This window comes from Syzygium oleosum, unplaced genomic scaffold, assembly GCF_021117445.2.
Source record: "Syzygium oleosum isolate NSW1041296 unplaced genomic scaffold, Sole_v2.1 Sole_v2.05, whole genome shotgun sequence".
Taxonomy (NCBI): Eukaryota; Viridiplantae; Streptophyta; class Magnoliopsida; order Myrtales; family Myrtaceae; genus Syzygium; species Syzygium oleosum.
The window spans coordinates 5,856,621-5,874,220 of NW_026607489.1; the positions used below are offsets into that span (position 1 = coordinate 5,856,621).

Consider the following 17,600-nt stretch of genomic DNA (forward strand, 5'->3'; position numbering starts at 1 on the left):
CGTGATATCAACCCTATAAATTATTTTGACAATACTGTGTCCCCAAAAAGAAATCTAAATGAAAAGCTAATCCAACTCATTAACCGGACGCGTTACCTAACCCACAATAACATCAGCTAATCATAACTTCAAAAATAAAAGAATTGGCTCCAAGAGGCCGGGGCTAATATAGTGAAATTCTCCAAATATCAAAGCATCCGAAGGCAAACATAAATTCAATTACCGGAAGAACAAATCAAGGGGCATCAAAATGTTTTACATATTCATTTTCAGTAAATCAGTTCTACTCGTTTGCTCACCCTAAGTTGAGGGATTAGGGCTATCATCATCCAGAGAAGGAATGCTATTGCTGCCGATGGAAACGTTGTTAATCAACTCCGAGTTCACGGTCACTGAGTTCCCTCGATGTAAAATCATCTTCATCTGCGATTTATCGAAATCAAATGACCCACCTTTTGACATTAATAATTCTTTTAAAAAAGAGAAAGTGCATGGACATAAATTGGTGACGACTAATATCAATTATCAGGAAGTAATCTTACTTCCTGTTTCAGTTGCTGGTTCTCTTTAATCAACTGTGCTCTCTACAATTTCAGAAAGAAATAATCTTCAAATCAACAGAATAGAGTCTTTGTGTTTATGATGACCTTCAACAAACCTTAAATCTTCTCGAGCGGCGCTACTTGACCATGTACTTTAATGTTATGCTGTGTTCGCAGGATATGAAATTATTTTTTGGACGGTCGGCCTAATCGCGTACTGTTTATAATGAAAGATGCACACACAGGTTTAGTTAGTGTACACGAACCTTTCTCTACAGTTTGTTGATCTCGTTCCACGCTCGCTCTTCCTGGAAAGAGACGAGCGACCAAGATGGGGAGAGACAAAAGAGTGAAACAAGAAGAACACACGTGAGAGACCCTTTTGTTAGTTCTTATGAAAACCCAAATGAAAAAAATTTAAAGAAGAGACCTCAGCATTGATCACGAGGCTCAGTCCTGCCTCGAGTTTCTTCTCTAATTGCCTCAATTCCTCCATGTTTAACCCCTCCAGATCCTCTCCCTTCATCTGCCTGTAAAAGAAATGGGAAGTAAATCTAATTGATCTGCCAAAAGGAGGAACGAGAAAAAGAGAACATCTTTCGACTCAAACAAGCACGGAAAACATACGCACGCACCTCAGTTTATGAGTCTCATCATGCACTTCCTTGCGCAACATTTCGAGATTGGTGTTCTCCATCTAAGACAACAAAATTAAGCATGACAAAAGGTTAAATCCTCCATATGAAACGTTCTAATTCATTTATATCAGAGTTTCGCATGTCAGTATTATACTTTACGGTAAAAGAATGCAAGGCCTGCGCATTCGAAGAGGAATTTGTTAGTGTAATAGAATGATTTCCTCGGGAGAATGTGCCTCGTTTCACGAACATAAGGCGCAAGTTTAAGAGAACATGGTAGACATATCTACGCAAGTGATTCACCTCGAGTGCGAGAAATGGTTGGACCGGTTTCTCAACTTTATTGGAGTGGAGACCATAATACCTCGTTAGTGTATCCTCCATACTTCACAGAAAAAGAATTCAAAAGAAAAAAAAACAAAGGAAGATATAGAAAGTGAAAATGCTATTCAAAGTAAATACAGAACTTGACATCTTACTTGCGTTTCTGTTATACGATGCAAAATTTTCGCCTATTTCAATCAAGCCACTGAACTTTTCGTTTTTTACCACTAAGCCGGTAAATTTTGATTTCGTGTTCAATGAAGTCATTCAGCTTGAGGATCGACGAACAACCGACCCAATATCAAACATAGAAGATGATGTTGCCTAAAGTTGGCCCACCACTTGTGAAGTCTACAATAAGTTGAGTGACCTCAGGTGAACGTCAAGTAAAAAGTCTTCATAGGGCAATTCTCGTTGCTTATGAACCCAAACTTGAGTGATCTATCCATGACCAGAACAAAAGCTTGGGTGAAACTAAGTGAAGGTCTGAATCGACCAATATCGAAGAATCAGTGGATGAGTCACAAATCTGATAAACAATAAATTGGAGCTCATTGACCTAATTGAAAAAAGAAAAGATTCAAAGTGTAGTGACCAACATCAAGATGTGTGTTGATGAAACTTCAGCATATTCAAATTTATGTACATGTATAATTGTTGAAGGGTGGCGAAAAAGAAAAAGGATATATATCAATGGTATCCTTGGGTTAGGTTTTGTTTTTGTATATGTGACAGATATTACCTCAATAAACACAAGAGGGTTAGGCCAAGTCTAACTAGCCCGTTGCGGTGGATGTCGAAATATAGCTCAGGAGGCGAGATATGAAAGTTTAGTATAGTGCATGTTTAATAAAGTCTATACCAAGTACCAAGGGGTATAGGGTAGTACATCTTGCATGTAGTGGAGTACATGTTTGCACATGTTTAGTATTGTAAGTGTTTGTAAACTTACCCTAAACAAAGCCCGAAGGAGTAAAAACAAAGATTCTGCCTCTAGTGTTCAGCACAAGAGAAAGAGACTGTAGAATCAAACTGTTGTCGATATCTTTGCAGATTCCTGAAGTTCCCCATCCTAGTTCTGAAATTGGAGGTTTCTTCGTATCTCTCTCTCTCTCTCTATCTCTCTCTCTCTCTCTCATTGGCAGCCGTTACTCAACTTTCGATCCACATATATTTAAATTTCTATACATCGTACCTTGCGTGGGAATTGCAACAAAATATGCGTTCTCACGATGGATCATGACCAAGACACATTGATCTCTTCAGAGACGATCAAAGCACCCAAATATGCACTCCCTCCCTCCCTCCCTCCCTCTCGCATTACACCACGCACACACCAAAGGGATGCATATAATACGATGATGAAAAACTAGAGACTTATGAAGAATTAACATTTGAGTACCTACCTGGAGCTGGAGAAATCATAGAGCTTGCCAGTGGCTGAGAAGATGATGAGGGACAGATCAGCGTCACACAGAACGGAGAGCTCCTCAGCCTTCTTGATCAGCCCTCTTCTCCTCTTCGAGAATGTCACCTGCCTCGCCGTCAAGTTGTCTATCTTCTTTATCTTTATTCTCTCCCGCCATCTTCCTTGAATCTCTTCTCAAATTCTTTCTACGTATTGAAAAAGGCAAAAAAAAAAAGAAGAAGAATAAGAAGAAATCAGACGAGACCCAGGTCAACAAACTAGTAATATTTCACCTAGTGTAAGACACGATGAGGCCTAGAAATTGATATCGGGAGAGCAACACAAAGATATTGATTCTTATGGTGAAAGCTCTGTGAGATCAAGTAACCAGAAAACCCTAGAAAAGCAGGAAACCAGTTCAGATCCATGAAGACAACACACACCCACAAAAAAAAATTCCCAGAAAATGCAAGTTAATTGTGGGGAGGAGTGAAGATCTGTGGGTTTTGTGATTCTTCTTGAATTTTTTTTTTTTTTTTGTATTTTGTGGGGATGTAGTTTACCTTATTCAGAGGCTGAACCAGATGGTTTTTGTTGGTCCGATCATAGCCCAAAAAAAAAAAAAGCCACCAGTGAGAGAAGGAGCGAGAGAGAGTGCGTGTGTGCGACTGTGTGTTGAGGGCTCGAGAAAGGAAACAGGGTCTTCCCTTTTATAGCCTAAGAGGGGTTATCTTTATCATTTACATTTTGCCTAAGAAAGGTTAAGAGTTATCTTTCAGAACGAGGAGACCAGAATCAACGACGCAATCTAGGACTTTAGTTTATTCATCTAAATATATTGCTTTGCCACATAATGGTGTGTTTTGAGCTCTCTTAGCACCTGTGAAGTGTAAACTCTCTATTTATTTATTCATTTTTCTTTTGTTTTGGTGAAGGGTAATGCTCCAATGGTGAAGGGTAATTCTCCTTCAAAGGACATGTGATCTCTCTCTTTTTCATTGTTTTATACTCTCCGGCCATCAAGTGAGTTCGAACTGGTCTTTCTTTTCCTTGTAAACAGACTAGGAAAAGAATATTAGAGCATTAGCATCATGTTTCGAAGATGAAATCCCGATTGAATTTTCGATTACATATTTATCTGTGAAAATCGTCATCTTTGAGACAACATCTTTGATATGTTTTGCTTCTCTATTAGTTTCTGATTTTCATCGCTCCTCTTCAAATTCCCCCAACAAATACATACTAGCTCTTTCGTATTTAGGTTAATATTTATATAATCTCTGAACAAATTATTTCTCACGAAGTCTGTAATCATTGACACATAACATAATACTTTTTGATGATTTAAATGTTTGGACATTTTATATAGAATTACAATAACATGTGTGCAGTTAGGATGAGTTATGATCGAAGTAACAACGCTTCGAAGAATTGTATGAACCTACTCTCATTTTGAATTACATTAAGGAGACAGAAAGTATGTTCTAATAAATCTGCATGAAGGAGAATATACAAATGCTATATGACTTTAGCCCAAGTTGTGAGCAAGAAGGTTGGGCACTTTTATCACGAGTTAGATTCTACAGATCTTCATTTCCCGTACGACCATGGCTATAAAGTGAGCCATCATTTCATTGCTGATTACTTTTATTTTTTGCTGGTTACCTCAAAGCAATTGACTGCCATATGAAGGGGGTGTTTGGTTCAGCTTTGGAAAGGGGCTTTGGGCCTCGAAAGCCCCTTTCCAAAATGCTGAAGTGTTTGGTTCAACTTTGAGACTAGCATTGGCCAAATGCTAGCATTCCACGAATGCTACTGTTCACATCCTTTTTTTTTTTTGTGGGGTTTGACGCTGTTCATCTTCTTCACGAGAAGGACCGGCGACGGCGGCCGGCGAGAGTGGCCGACGAAGGAGAAGGGCCGGCGAGGTCGCCTGGGGTCGGGCGAGCCCCGGCGAGGTCACCTGGGGTCGGGCGACCCCCGGCGAGCCAGATCCGCCGCCGTCGGCGGTCGCCTGAGGCCAAGCGACCCTCGGTGGGGGTCGCACGACCCGGACGAGGACGACGGCTGGGTCTCGCGACCTCAGGCCGTCGCCGCCTGGGTCGCGCGACCTCGAGCCGCCGCCGCCCGGGTCGCGCGACCCAGGCGGCCGTCGCCCGAGGTCGCGCGACCCGGGCGGCCGTCGCCCTGGGTCGTGCGACCCCCGCCGAGGGTCGCCTGGCCTCGGGCGACCGCCGGCGGCGGCGGATCTGGCTCGCCGGGGGTCGCCCGACCTCGGGCGACGGCCGCGGCCGGCTCCGGCGATGGGTAGGTTTTGTTTTTTTTTTTTAATAAATAAGATAATTCTCAAAGTGCATTTGCAAAAAAAATTCACCAAACACTATATTTTGGCCAAAGTAGCTTTACAAAATATTTTTACCAAACACCATTTGCATTTCCCCAATGGGCTTTCACGCAAAGGTATTTGTATTCCCCCAAGTAGTATTTTCAAAGTTGAACCAAACAGGCCCGAAGTCAGAGCGTGGCGTGGACACTATTCTGACCTTTCTTACAAGGTCACTTTCCGTATTAGTCGACGTGGCTATGAAAGAAAAATAATTACTCAAAATAGCACAAAAGGACAAAAAATATGAAAATGTCAATCAGCAGTAGATTCGATTGAGATGCTAACAATAAAAGAGTGATGTAAACATCTTTTCATTTATTATTTTTTATTATATTATTTTGTATGAGGTTTAACATTTTATAATATCTTTATATAGTGAAAATTAATTCAACGATGTTATATTTAGATAAAAAAAAATCAAACGTCATTATACTTTTATTTATCACTAAATATGTCGACATTTAAGATACTTTTTCAATTTTGTGAGTTCTTTGATGTTGTTAAAAATTTAAAATAATTTTTTGGTAGGAACCGCATGAGTGAACTTACATGAACACTAAAATACGAATCAATTGTGAACAAAAAAAACACCTACCTTGGAAGCATATATACTGTTTAATGGTGAATTGTGTAGGTTGCGCCTTCAAAATAACCTAGCTACATAATAGTGCAATTCACATCAGTCGGTATCACCAAGCGTGGTCATCTGGTGATAAAGCTTACACTGTCTTTCCATGAGGTCACAAGTTCGAATGATGTCGTGAACAAAATTAGCTTGTGCCTGAGACATTTGTTTCATCACATGGAGAGACATTCTGGTTTCTGGCATGCTAGTAGAACGAAATGCATTGACGTGCTTGTATAATAAACGCGAATAGAGGTTTGCTGCGCTAGTCCCCCTTCTTCCCTTTTACTTATGAAAAAAAATCACATAATTAGGTACACATGTATTACTAAGGATCACTTTTTTATAAAACGATAATGCTAATATTTATAATAGTTACCGGGGACATTTCTGCTATTGTTAATATTCTATTATACCTTTAACTATCCTCCAAGTTGGTGAGTTTAAGTAATACTAGATGAACTTTTGGAGAAAAAAACAATTGATGGAGGAGCTTATATGGATTATTTAATAGTAAACAGAAATTAAAAGGGACAAATACACTAGAAGTCCTAAAATTTGCCATAGAAGTGCTACTGTATCCTAAATTTTTCAAAAAGTGCAATCAAGTTCTAAAACTTGTTAAATTAATGCAATCAATTCTTCCCGTTCACTCCATCTAACTTGACAAATTGAAAATGCTGATATTTTTTTTTCCTCTTTCCTACGTGGTGTTAATGTTACTAATGCATTAAACATAATAATAAAATGACGTCATTTTGGTCTAAATTTCAATTTTTTAACCCAAATCTAAGTTGAATTAGATTAAAAAGATAAAAACCCTTCGGTGGGAGGGCCATGTGGGACCGCCCCATCGCCGGAAAGGGTCGGCAGGGTCCCGACGATCACAGGCCCTTGCCTATGGTCAACAAGGGTCATCAGCCATCATTGAGGCCCCGACGACCCTCGTCGGCCATCTTTGTGGCCTCATCGGTTTTTTCTGGTGATGGTGGGGCAGCAATGGTGCCCCACGGGGAAGGCCTGTCCTATGGTTTTTGTTTCCTTTTATTTGTTTTCTTTAACTTTTAACCTTTTTTTAATTTAATTTAACTAAAATTTGGGTTTAAAAATTTTGGATTTGGACCAAAACGACATCATTTTAGTCTTATGCTTCATGTTTTAGTTTAATGTCATGCAGGAGAGAAAATAATAAAATAAGCCACGTTAGTATTTTCTATTAGTTAAGTTGGACAGAGTTAACTGAAGGGCTTGATTGCACCAATTTGACGAGTTTTAGGACTTAAATGCACTTTTTGAAAGTTTTAAAAAACTCAATCGCATTTTCGTGACAAGTTGTAGGATCACAAATACACTTATCCAATAAAAAAATGATAAAGGACACTAGAAGTAGAAGAGCCATAACTTTCGTATGACATTCACTTTAGTACCAAAATTTTTCAACAAATCACTTCAATGCCACTTTGGTAAAAAAAATATATTACTTAAGTGTCAACTCCAATTTGGAACGCCAGAAATCCGACAAGGCAATATTCTAACATTTCTTTTGACCGACATTGCTCACCGGCATAGTGAGTCGGCATTAATTGACATAAACGACGTCGTTTATGAGATGAATGCCCCAAATTCAGCCTCCTCTTCAAACCCTAACCTCACAATAGATGATTTGAGGAAAAATTCGGTCTCTTCCTCCCTAACCTCACAACCATGGATATTGGGCAAAATTAGTAATTGAAAACTTGCAATAGAGGTCTACTACTTCATCTGTGTGATTTTGTCTCACCGGAATTGGAATTGTTATAGTGAGATTTTGAGGATATATAGTAACAAAGAGTCGTGATGAAGATTGTTTGTTTGGTCGAAAGAGAATTGTATTCGTCGCTCAAAAAAATACAAGTACATATATTTCATAGTAAAGCAAATCGAAGGGGAGCAAAGTCTAGAATACCGTGAAACAAAGCCAAATCCCAGAAACAAAGAGGATCAACGGAGTACCAAAAGGGTTAAGTACATGCTTGTTCCACAAGCACAGATCTTTCAAGCAAAATAATCGCGGCTGATCAAGGGATCTCGTATCTTCATCGGTGGTGAGCACAAGCTGGAAATTCCTTTTTATAGTAATTATGTTGTTCCCAATTGGCGGTGCACGCAGAGGTTCAAATATGCCAATTTAATCCTAAACATTTCAATTTTGCCAATTTAGTCTTAAAAATTTGTGCAAAATTCCAATATAGTCTTTTCAGTCAATTTTTGCCAGAAATCGCTGACGTGGTGGCCCAATCATCACCAGTCATCCTACACAGCACACCACCAAGTCAAAGATTTTTGGCAAAAATTAGCTGAAAGGACTACAATGGAATTTCGCATAAAGGTTTATGCTGCAAATTCAAGACTAAATTGGCATCCGTACAATAAGTTTAAAACTAATTAGACGATATTCTCCGGCCGATTAAGAATACCAAATTAGATAGAACCGAAATTCATTTTCAACCGTACCTACCACAAGTTTTTATTGATGTTATGAGCAAACATATGTAATATCACGTGGTGGGGCCCTATCTTCGAAGTAAAATTACCATTAGAGAATTCGGAGAACACAATCTCCGCAAAAGCTACAATTGTGAAAACATGTGCTTCAAATTTTGTAGGGTATTTGATACACACCTATATATATATATATATATAGACACCTGCACACTAAATTTCAATTTCAAGATATCGGTACGCTTTACATGTCTTCCCAAATACAGATAATGTACCTCCACACATCACAGCACTAGCGTGACCACTTCTCGATCATTGATATACGTCGACATGAAATACATCAATGACCGAAATAGGTCGAGACATCGATCTATGAAAACACCGCACGAGTGGCAGAGGATCCACGTCCGCGCCACGAAAAGATTTAGGTGGTCCAAGTACCTCAGCTTATCCAGTGTCCTTTCGAGTCCGCAACACTTTCTATTCAAGATTCAATGTACCTATTGACAACTTCTTCCGTTATTGCGCTCCAAACGACTAAAATGTTCCACGCACCTCAGCTTGTTCAGCATCCTTTTTGAGCCCCCGAAACTTTCTGTTCAAGATTCTATCCATCAACCGACGCTTCGTCTTCTTCGGTGCCCTTCATGTTCCATTTCGAGATATAGATAGGAGGATTCTTATTCTTAAAAGTCTTCTTCGGATGGTCCAGAAGGGAGACTTGGACCTTGTTGGTTGTCTATATTTCATTGGCCTCTTGCCTTGGCTCCTCGCTCCTTTCCTTTTATGCGTCCTTTGCAATGTCAATTTGTGGATAGGTTCTGATGCGTCGTTTCAAGTTGGTCCGTATTGGTTTATTCCGTTTCCAAATGCCTTTCTTTATTTAAAATTAGGAACTGGACTCGAGAATCCAACGAGCACAATAACCCATAAAGTCTATACCGGAACCCTAACTTTTATTTTTCTAGCGCTAGTGTGAAGTGTGACACTTCAAAAGAAGCATCTTGTTGCTTAACAAACAAGATCTTTTAATTAAACTTACTATTTATAATTACTATATACAAAGGAGATAAAGAAATAATGATTTGCGATAATCACATTAACAATCGGCTAAGGTATTTGTTAGAAAGTTCAACCCAAAAGCTATAAGTTATAGGTGGAGGGAGACTACTTGAATATATCAAGTGGGATTACGAAATGCTCATTAAATTTTGACTACGCACATTTACGTCTGATACCATGCTAGATAGTCCAATCTAAAAGTTTAAGCTTATAGGTGGAGGGAGACTACATGAATATAAAGATCCATTAGGATCCGTTGTCAAGCGATATAAGATAATATTTCAAGTTTCAACAATATTGCTCTTAAAGTTGAACAAGCTCTTAGATCTAGATCGGGGGAGGTTTTTTTTTTTGGTCGGATAGATTAGGAGAGGTTGGACGAGTATAGAAACACCTCTAAGGAACTCCCAAATCTAAATCTAGATCGGAAGAGAAGTGTTCCCAAATCTAGATTTAGATTGGGAGATGAGAATTTTAAAATCTTGAAGAAGCCGTATAACTGCTTCCAGGCAGTAGGAACTCACAGTATTCCTCATCGATTCTGTTGGACTTCTTAGTTTGGAGAATCTAAAGCAGAGGGTTGATACCTAACGATGAAAACGGAATACGTCTGGCGAGTGAAAAAGACCACCCACAGCGAGCAAAAAAACCTAAAAAAAAATAGATGAAAACAATAAAATACTCATCGATCATATTGGGATTGAGAAATATGGAGCCTCCCTCGACTGATAGTGATTTCTCAATCGAGGGAGCTTGGAGTGAAAGAGGAAAGGGAACCAGAGAGAGGAGGGCGAGAAGAGAAAGCGGCTAGGGTTTCAACCCCTCCTTATTTTTCACATGACTAGTGTTCACATGTTGGATGGGGATCGAATTTGAATTTTGCGGTCAAGATCAAGCTTGTCTTCGCACTCTATTGGTTCCAACTTTTTCCACTTTCTTGATAAGTCTTTTGTCTTTGAAACCATTGTTTGTTTGGCATTAGGCTAATGCAAAAAATTCCGCCATAATTCAAAATATTATGTGAAATTTTAAAATTTACAAACAATATATGTCATCCTACTTATCAATATTCATATATACCGAAAGTTTCGAATATCTCAAGTTAGAAAAAAAAAAGGTACGGAAATCGTAATATTTTTGTTAAGTAAAAAGTAAAATGTAAAAATCGATGGAGTTCTATATCTTTGGATTTGGAGCTAGTTCAGCGTTGTTGCGTGACGGGCACCCGCGATCGAGAATAGCTAGAGAATACCTTGAGAAGCTGGTCAAGACTTCAAGAGGCTCTCGCACACAACGCTGTTGGAAATGAGGCCTAAAAGATGGCCAATCCAGATCCACGCCTCAGCTTAAAGCAGGCCTAGAAAATGCCTACTTCGCAAATCCGAAACCCTGTTATTGAATTAGAAATGATTTGAGTGAAATACTCAAATTCTTGGTCACAACTTACTATCAACAACAAGGTTGTGCTAACAATCATTATAGGAGCATTTGTTAAGCATAATAATGAGAAAATACTCCTTATTTTTGAAGTATTAGTTATTTCGCAAGAAAAAGTTAGCTCATTGACGGATTACTTAATTGTTTTGTTTCAAGGGTGCATCGTGTAATACATTCGTCCGCGAAAAATGGAAACTAGGTGTGTTTGAGAGAGAAGGTGGGGTACGGAGAGTATGCTGCGGGGGTGAGAGACCAGAGAAAGGGTAAGAAAATTGGAGAAAGCAAGAGATAAATTATCACCATAGCAACCTTCAATTAGATTATAATATCACTGTCAAGCGGAGTATTTCGGTAGTAAATGAGTCACGGTATTTGTGCTGTGCTTAAGGTTATAACTTCGAGCCATGTCGCACGAATCATCACCGGTCAATTTTTGCCAGAAATCACTAACATAGTGGCCCAATCATCACCGGTCGTCCTACATAGCACACAGCCAAGTCAACGATTTTTGGTGAAATTTGCTGAAAGGACTATAGTGGAATTTCGCATAAAGGTTTATGTTGAAAATTCAAGACTAAATTGTCATCCGTACAATAAGTTTAAGACTGATTGGACAATATTCACCGGCCTATTAAGAATACCAAATTAGATAGAACCAAAATTCATTTTCAACTGTACATACCACAAGTTTTTATTGATGTTATCAGCAACCATATGTAATATCACGTGGTGGAGCCACTATCTTCGAAGTAAAATTACCATTAGAGAATTCGAAGAACACAATCTCCGCAAAAGCTACAATTGTGAAAGCACGCGCTTCAAATTTTGTAGGGTATTTGATACACACCTATATATAGACACATGCACACTAAATTTCAATTTCAAGATATCGGTACGCTTTACATGTCTTCCCAAATACACATAGTGTACCTCGACACATCACAGCACGAGCATGACCACTTCTCGATCATTGATATACGTCGACATGAAATGCATCGATGACCGAAATAGCTCAAGACATCGATCTATGAAAACACCGCCCGAGAGGCGGAGGATCCACGTCCGCGCCACGAAAAGACTTAGGTGGTCCAAGTACCCCAGCTTATCCAGTGTCCTTTCGAGTCCGCAACACTTTCTATTCAAGATTCAATGTACCTATTGACAACTTCTTCCGTTATTGCGCTCCAAACGACTAAAATGTTCCACGCACCTCAGCTTGTTCAGCATCCTTTTTGAGCCCCCGAAACTTTCTGTTCAAGATTCTATCCATCAACCGACGCTTCGTCTTCTTCGGTGCCCTTCATGTTCCATTTCGAGATATAGATAGGAGGATTCTTATTCTTCAAAGTCTTCTTCGGATGGTCCAGAAGGGAGACTTGGACCTTGTTGGTTGTCTATATTTCATTGGCCTCTTGCCTTGGCTCCTCGCTCCTTTCCTTTTATGCGTCCTTTGCAATGTCAATTTGTGGATAGGTTCTGATGCGTCGTTTCAAGTTGGTCCGTTGGTTTATTCCGTTTTCGAATGCCTTTATTTAAACTTAGGAACTGGATTCGAGAAACCAACGAGTACAATAACCCATAAAGTCTATACCGGAACCCTAACTTTTATTTTTCTAGCGCTAGTGTGAAGTGTGACACTTCAAAAGAAGCATCTTGTTGCTTAACAAACAAGATCTTTTAATTAAACTTACTATTTATAATTACTATATACAAAGGAGATAAAGAAATAATGATTTGCGATAATCACATTAACAATCGGCTACGGTATTTGTTAGAAAGTCCAACGCAAAAGCTATAAGTTATAGGTGGAGGGAGACTACTTGAATATATCAAGTGGGATTACGAAATGCTCATTAAATTTTGACTACGCACATTTACGTCTGATACCATGTTAGATAGTCCAATCTAAAAGTTTAAGCTTATAGGTGGAGGGAGACTACATGAATATAAAGATCCATTAGGATCCGTTGTCAAGCGATATAAGATAATATTTCAAGTTTCAACAATATTGCTCTTAAAGTTGAACAAGCTCTTAGATCTAGATCGGGGGAGGTTTTTTTTTTTGGTCGGATAGATTAGGAGAGGTTGGACGAGTATAGAAACACCTCTAAGGAACTCCCAAATCTAAATCTAGATCGGAAGAGAAGCGTTCCCAAATCTAGATTTAGATTGGGAGATGAGAATTTTAAAATCTTTAAGAAGTCATATAACCAGTTCCAAGCAATAGGAACTCACCGTATTCCTTATCGATTATGTTAGACTTCTTGGTTTGGAGAATCTTAAGCAAAGGGTTGATACCTAACGATGAAAATGAAATACGTCCGGCGAGCGGAAAAAGAGCACCAGTAGCGAACAAAAAACTAAAAAAAATATTAGATGAAAACAATAAAATACTCATCGATCAGATTGGGATTGAGAATATGGAGCCTCCCTCGACTGACAGTGATTTCTCAATCGAGGGAGCTTGGAGTGAAAGAGAAAAGGGAACCAGAGAGAGGAGGGCGAGAAGAGAAAGCGGCAAGGGTTTTAACCCCTCCTTATTTTTCGCATGACTAGTGTTCACATGTTGGATGGGGATCGAATTTGAATTTTGCGGTCAAGATCAAGCTTGTCTTCGCACTCTATTGGTTCCAACTTTTTCCCACTTTCTTGATAAGTCTTTTGTCTTTGAAACCATTGCTTGTTTGGCATTAGGCTAATGCAAAAAATTCCGCCATAATTCAAAATATTATGTGAAATTTTAAAATTTACAAACAATATATGTGATCCTACGTATCAATATTCATATATACCGAAAGTTTCGAATATCTCAAGTTAGAAAAAAAAAAAAGTACGGAAATCGTAATATTTTTGTTAAGTAAAAAGTAAAATGTAAAAATCGATGGAGTTCTATATCTTTGGATTTGGAGCTAGTTCAGCGTTGTTGCGTGACGGGCACCCGCGATCGAGAATAGCTAGAGAATACCTTGAGAAGCTGGTCAAGACTTCAAGAGGCTCTCGCACACAACGCTGTTGGAAATGAGGCCTAAAAGATGGCCAATCCAGATCCACGCCTCAGCTTAAAGCAGGCCTAGAAAATGCCTACTTCGCAAATCCGAAACCCTGTTATTGAATTAGAAATGATTTGAGTGAAATACTCAAATTCTTGGTCACAACTTACTATCAACAACAAGGTTGTGCTAACAATCATTATAGGAGCATTTGTTAAGCATAATAACGAGAAAATACTCCTTACTTTTGAAGTATTAGTTATTTTGCAAGAAAAAGTTAGCTCATTGACAGATCACTTAATTGTTTTGTTTCAAGGGTGCATTGTGTAATATATTCGTCAGCGAAAAATGGAAACTAGAGTATGTTGCGGGGGTGAGAGACCAGAGAAAGGGTAAGAAAATTGGAGAAAGCAAGAGATAAATTATCGCCAAAACAAACTTCAATTAGATTATAATTTCACCGTCGAGCAAAGTATTTCAGTAGTAAATGAGTCACGGTATCTGTGCCGTGCATAAGGTTATAACTACAAGCCATGACGCACGAATCCCATACCAACCTCTCTCTTGGGCAATTGCTACATTACCTGGAAAGACTTCCTGACTTGCAACATGACAGGTAAAACCATCGCGACATGTCCACATTCGCCGTTCCATAGTGGTTGGCTCATCCAATTCATTCGGGTTGGGTCGGTAAAAGCAAAAAAAGGTGAGAGCATAGGCCTTGTTCGAGGCCTATGGGTATCTCGATTTCCTGCCTATATTTTTTGCTATTCTTTCCTTGGGATAATATACCTGTTCCGTTTAGTAATCTTGGCCTAATCTTTTCATAAACAAGAAGACAACACATGATATGACAGATTGTTGATCTTCCGGCAATCACACATAAATTGTCCCAAATTAGGTAGAACAGTTGCTAGCAGAGATAGGAACAAAGTCGTAAGAGTAACAGGCCTAGCAGAAACAATTGTATCTTATTGGAATGCTTGTTCTCACACATCTGAGCCTCCCATAACAAGAATTTGAAAACTTCTCCCTTCAAAGAACATCAAGACTCGTCCAGAAATCTTCAGATATCTCAAATTTCCTTGAGTTCTTGATTCATATGAATTGGGGGCCCTAAGCGAGTCCCAAGGTGTTATACCCATAAGATGAGCATTTGACAAATAACCAACAGGAGTTCGGCAAGAAGAATACCAAGAAAATCCATGGAATGATAAGGAGCTAAAACCAAATTGTACTCCAGTAAATCCAAGATGAAACAAATTGGTCATCTAGCAGAATCCACACGAGAAAATGCCAACACTACGAGAATAGTGGTGGATACTTGTAGACAACTCAGCTGTCATGGAACAAAACATGTTTTATGACAACTGATCTATTTAAGAAAAGGATCGAAAAAAACATTTGCACAAGTAATAAAGAGGGTACAGTATATGACTACTAAGATGCATCAGAGGAATTAGAGAGCCTCAGGCACTCGCTCTGGCACCTCCTAAGACAAATATCATTCCAATTGGGCACTTGGTGTTGATTAACACAGACGGTTCTTGCACATGCATCAGCACAAGCATCAAGCTGGGATACACCACAAACAGTGACACATGTATCAGGAGTTGGGTCTTTGGAAAATGAGCCGACCTTCTTCAGCATTCTCTTTGAAGTGCAGACCCTCTCGCAGACAAATATCTCTTCGGAGCTCTTTTCTCGCCCTCTCACGCTCTTCAACCTCTGTTCCTCAGCTCGCCTTTTCCTTATCCTCCAAGCTTGCCCTCCAACAATGGCAGGTATCACTGCTCCAAGCAAAGGCCACCACACTTCCACCATCACTGCTTTTCTTGTATGATTCCTTCACTCGATTAAGTCTTCACCTATTAACACATATTCAACATAAGCAGAATTCAGAAAAATTACTCAATATATTTCCATATTTCCCTGATATCCATCTCATCTTAAAAAAGAAATTGTCCTTTTCTTCTTTAAGCTATCTAACTGATACAACAACCCTGACAATAGTAATTTGGACACTATCAAATCAGTTAGAACTACAGAGGCTACGTATAAATCCTACCGACGAGATATACAAAGAGACTGGAACTCACTTCTTTACATCCATAATACAACGTATCAAATCTACTCACATAAAAAATCAAACAAAAAGCCTACTATTCATGCTTTGATAGTCAATTTTGCATCCAATAAGAGTCATTTGTGATTATGCATTACGGGTTACGCTATCAGAAATACAAAGAACAGAATGCGCTCAAAAACAAAAAGGCAAGACAAAGAAGTTTCTTTTGACATCAAATACGAACCATGCTTCAAAAAGATGCAACAAGCAGTTGTAGCGGTTCTATAGCCAAGGTGGTGTTTATTCCAAGTCACTAAATGAGCTCTCCAGATGCATAACCGACCACTAAGACGAGAAACCTCCAAACAAACAGCATCCCATTGAATTCATAATAACTTTGAAGACTAAGCTTCAACAGAGAGGCATTAGGGAACAGCATCCCGGTGTCAGGGATAGGCTCGAATGGACAACTTAATCGTGTAATGTTGCCGTGCTGTAATCATACCGCACTAAAACAGGAGAGTCACATAGGTTCGGCTAATGCGAAAAGCCGTCTATGTTCAAAAGATAGCGACAATGCGAAGCGCTGTCACCTTCAATAATCGTGTCGAATTACCCGAACAACGAATTCAGCTCAGTGCTTAACACAGTTAGTAAATGTCATGCAAATGAAACGTTATGCAAATTCACACATCCACCCTTGTTTTGACAGGTGTAAACGAGCTTCGAATCGCGCATCCCCAGGGACTAACCTGCGCATTTTAGAGAGACGGCGGCAAGAGCACGGCGGCGGGGACAGCGTCCTGCAACGAGACAAATTCCAATGCGGGAATCCGATAAGAGAGAAACGCAAGCGCAGGGGAAGAAGAAAGAGGCTCCTCGAACCTGGAACGTCTCGGACTGCGGTGAGCCGAAGCAAGTCGGGGCCGCGGCCGCCGGCGATTCGCGGCCTACGTCGCCGGCGAGGCGATCGGCGAGCGAGAGAACAGGTAGCGCTAGAGAGAGAGAGAGAGAGAGAGAGCGTGTGTGTGTCTGTGGGTTAGGGTTCTGAGCGAGTGAAACGAAAGAGGACGGAGACGAAACTGCAGGCGGATAGAGGTTTTGGACGGGCCGGTTCGATTCGGTTTTTGACTCGATTTGAACCGCCCGGTTGAACCTGAACGATCAACGGGCGCAAAAAATGGAATTAAGTCCACATTTTCTCCTCTTATTTACGTAACTTTTTGCAATTGGAACCTCAAATTTCTCTTCGGGTACAATCAATATTTCCGATAAGCATTAACTTGTTTAATCACATTGATGCTATCAAATTAAAAATAGAAGAGAGCAATATAAAGTTCTAAACTCGCCTTTGGCAGGCGAGCGGGTCAAATCAGTTTCGATTCAGTTAATTTATTTCAAGAGTCATTTCGATTTACAAATTTTCGAGCGCAACCTATCGCCCCTAAGATCAATAGGTTTAAAGAAGGTTGACTAGTTTTGACTTAACTATGAAAGTTTAACCGTATAGAATTTTGCTTTTTGCCATTTTCACTTATCCTAAATTTTGTGTTAATGCACTTTGAAATTTTTTTCAACCCGAAAACATCCATAATTTCCATCTCATATAAATTTATGATGTGCTTACAATTTTTATAAA

General features: G+C 39.5%; 1 protein-coding gene and 1 pseudogene across 2 annotated transcripts; both read right to left on the reverse strand.

Annotated features, from left to right (window-relative positions):
- Window positions 1-186: 186 nt before the first annotated feature.
- On the reverse strand, window positions 187-14,519 carry LOC115676324 (MADS-box protein AGL24-like; annotated as a pseudogene).
- A 582-nt stretch (window positions 14,520-15,101) lies between these two features.
- LOC115676509 (uncharacterized protein At5g64816) lies at window positions 15,102-17,009 on the reverse strand. 2 transcript variants are annotated; one of them, XM_056311935.1, is made up of 3 exons: window positions 16,847-17,009; window positions 16,714-16,764; window positions 15,102-15,774 (listed from the first exon to the last, which is right to left on the reverse strand). In XM_056311935.1, the coding sequence occupies exon 3, from the start codon at window positions 15,715-15,717 to the stop codon at window positions 15,334-15,336; it is 384 nt and encodes a 127-aa protein (XP_056167910.1). In that variant the 5' UTR covers window positions 15,718-15,774; window positions 16,714-16,764; window positions 16,847-17,009; the 3' UTR covers window positions 15,102-15,333. The 2 variants fall into 2 exon arrangements, with proteins under 2 accessions (XP_056167910.1, XP_030455318.1); XM_030599458.2 differs by having other exon boundaries at window positions 15,102-15,761; window positions 16,847-17,007.
- Window positions 17,010-17,600: the final 591 nt, after the last annotated feature.

What these genes read in the sequence shown, in the direction of transcription:
- LOC115676509 (XM_056311935.1), bottom strand. Translation starts at nt 15,717, where the DNA reads ATGGTGGAAGTGTGGTGGCCTTTGCTTGGAGCAGTGATACCTGCCATT.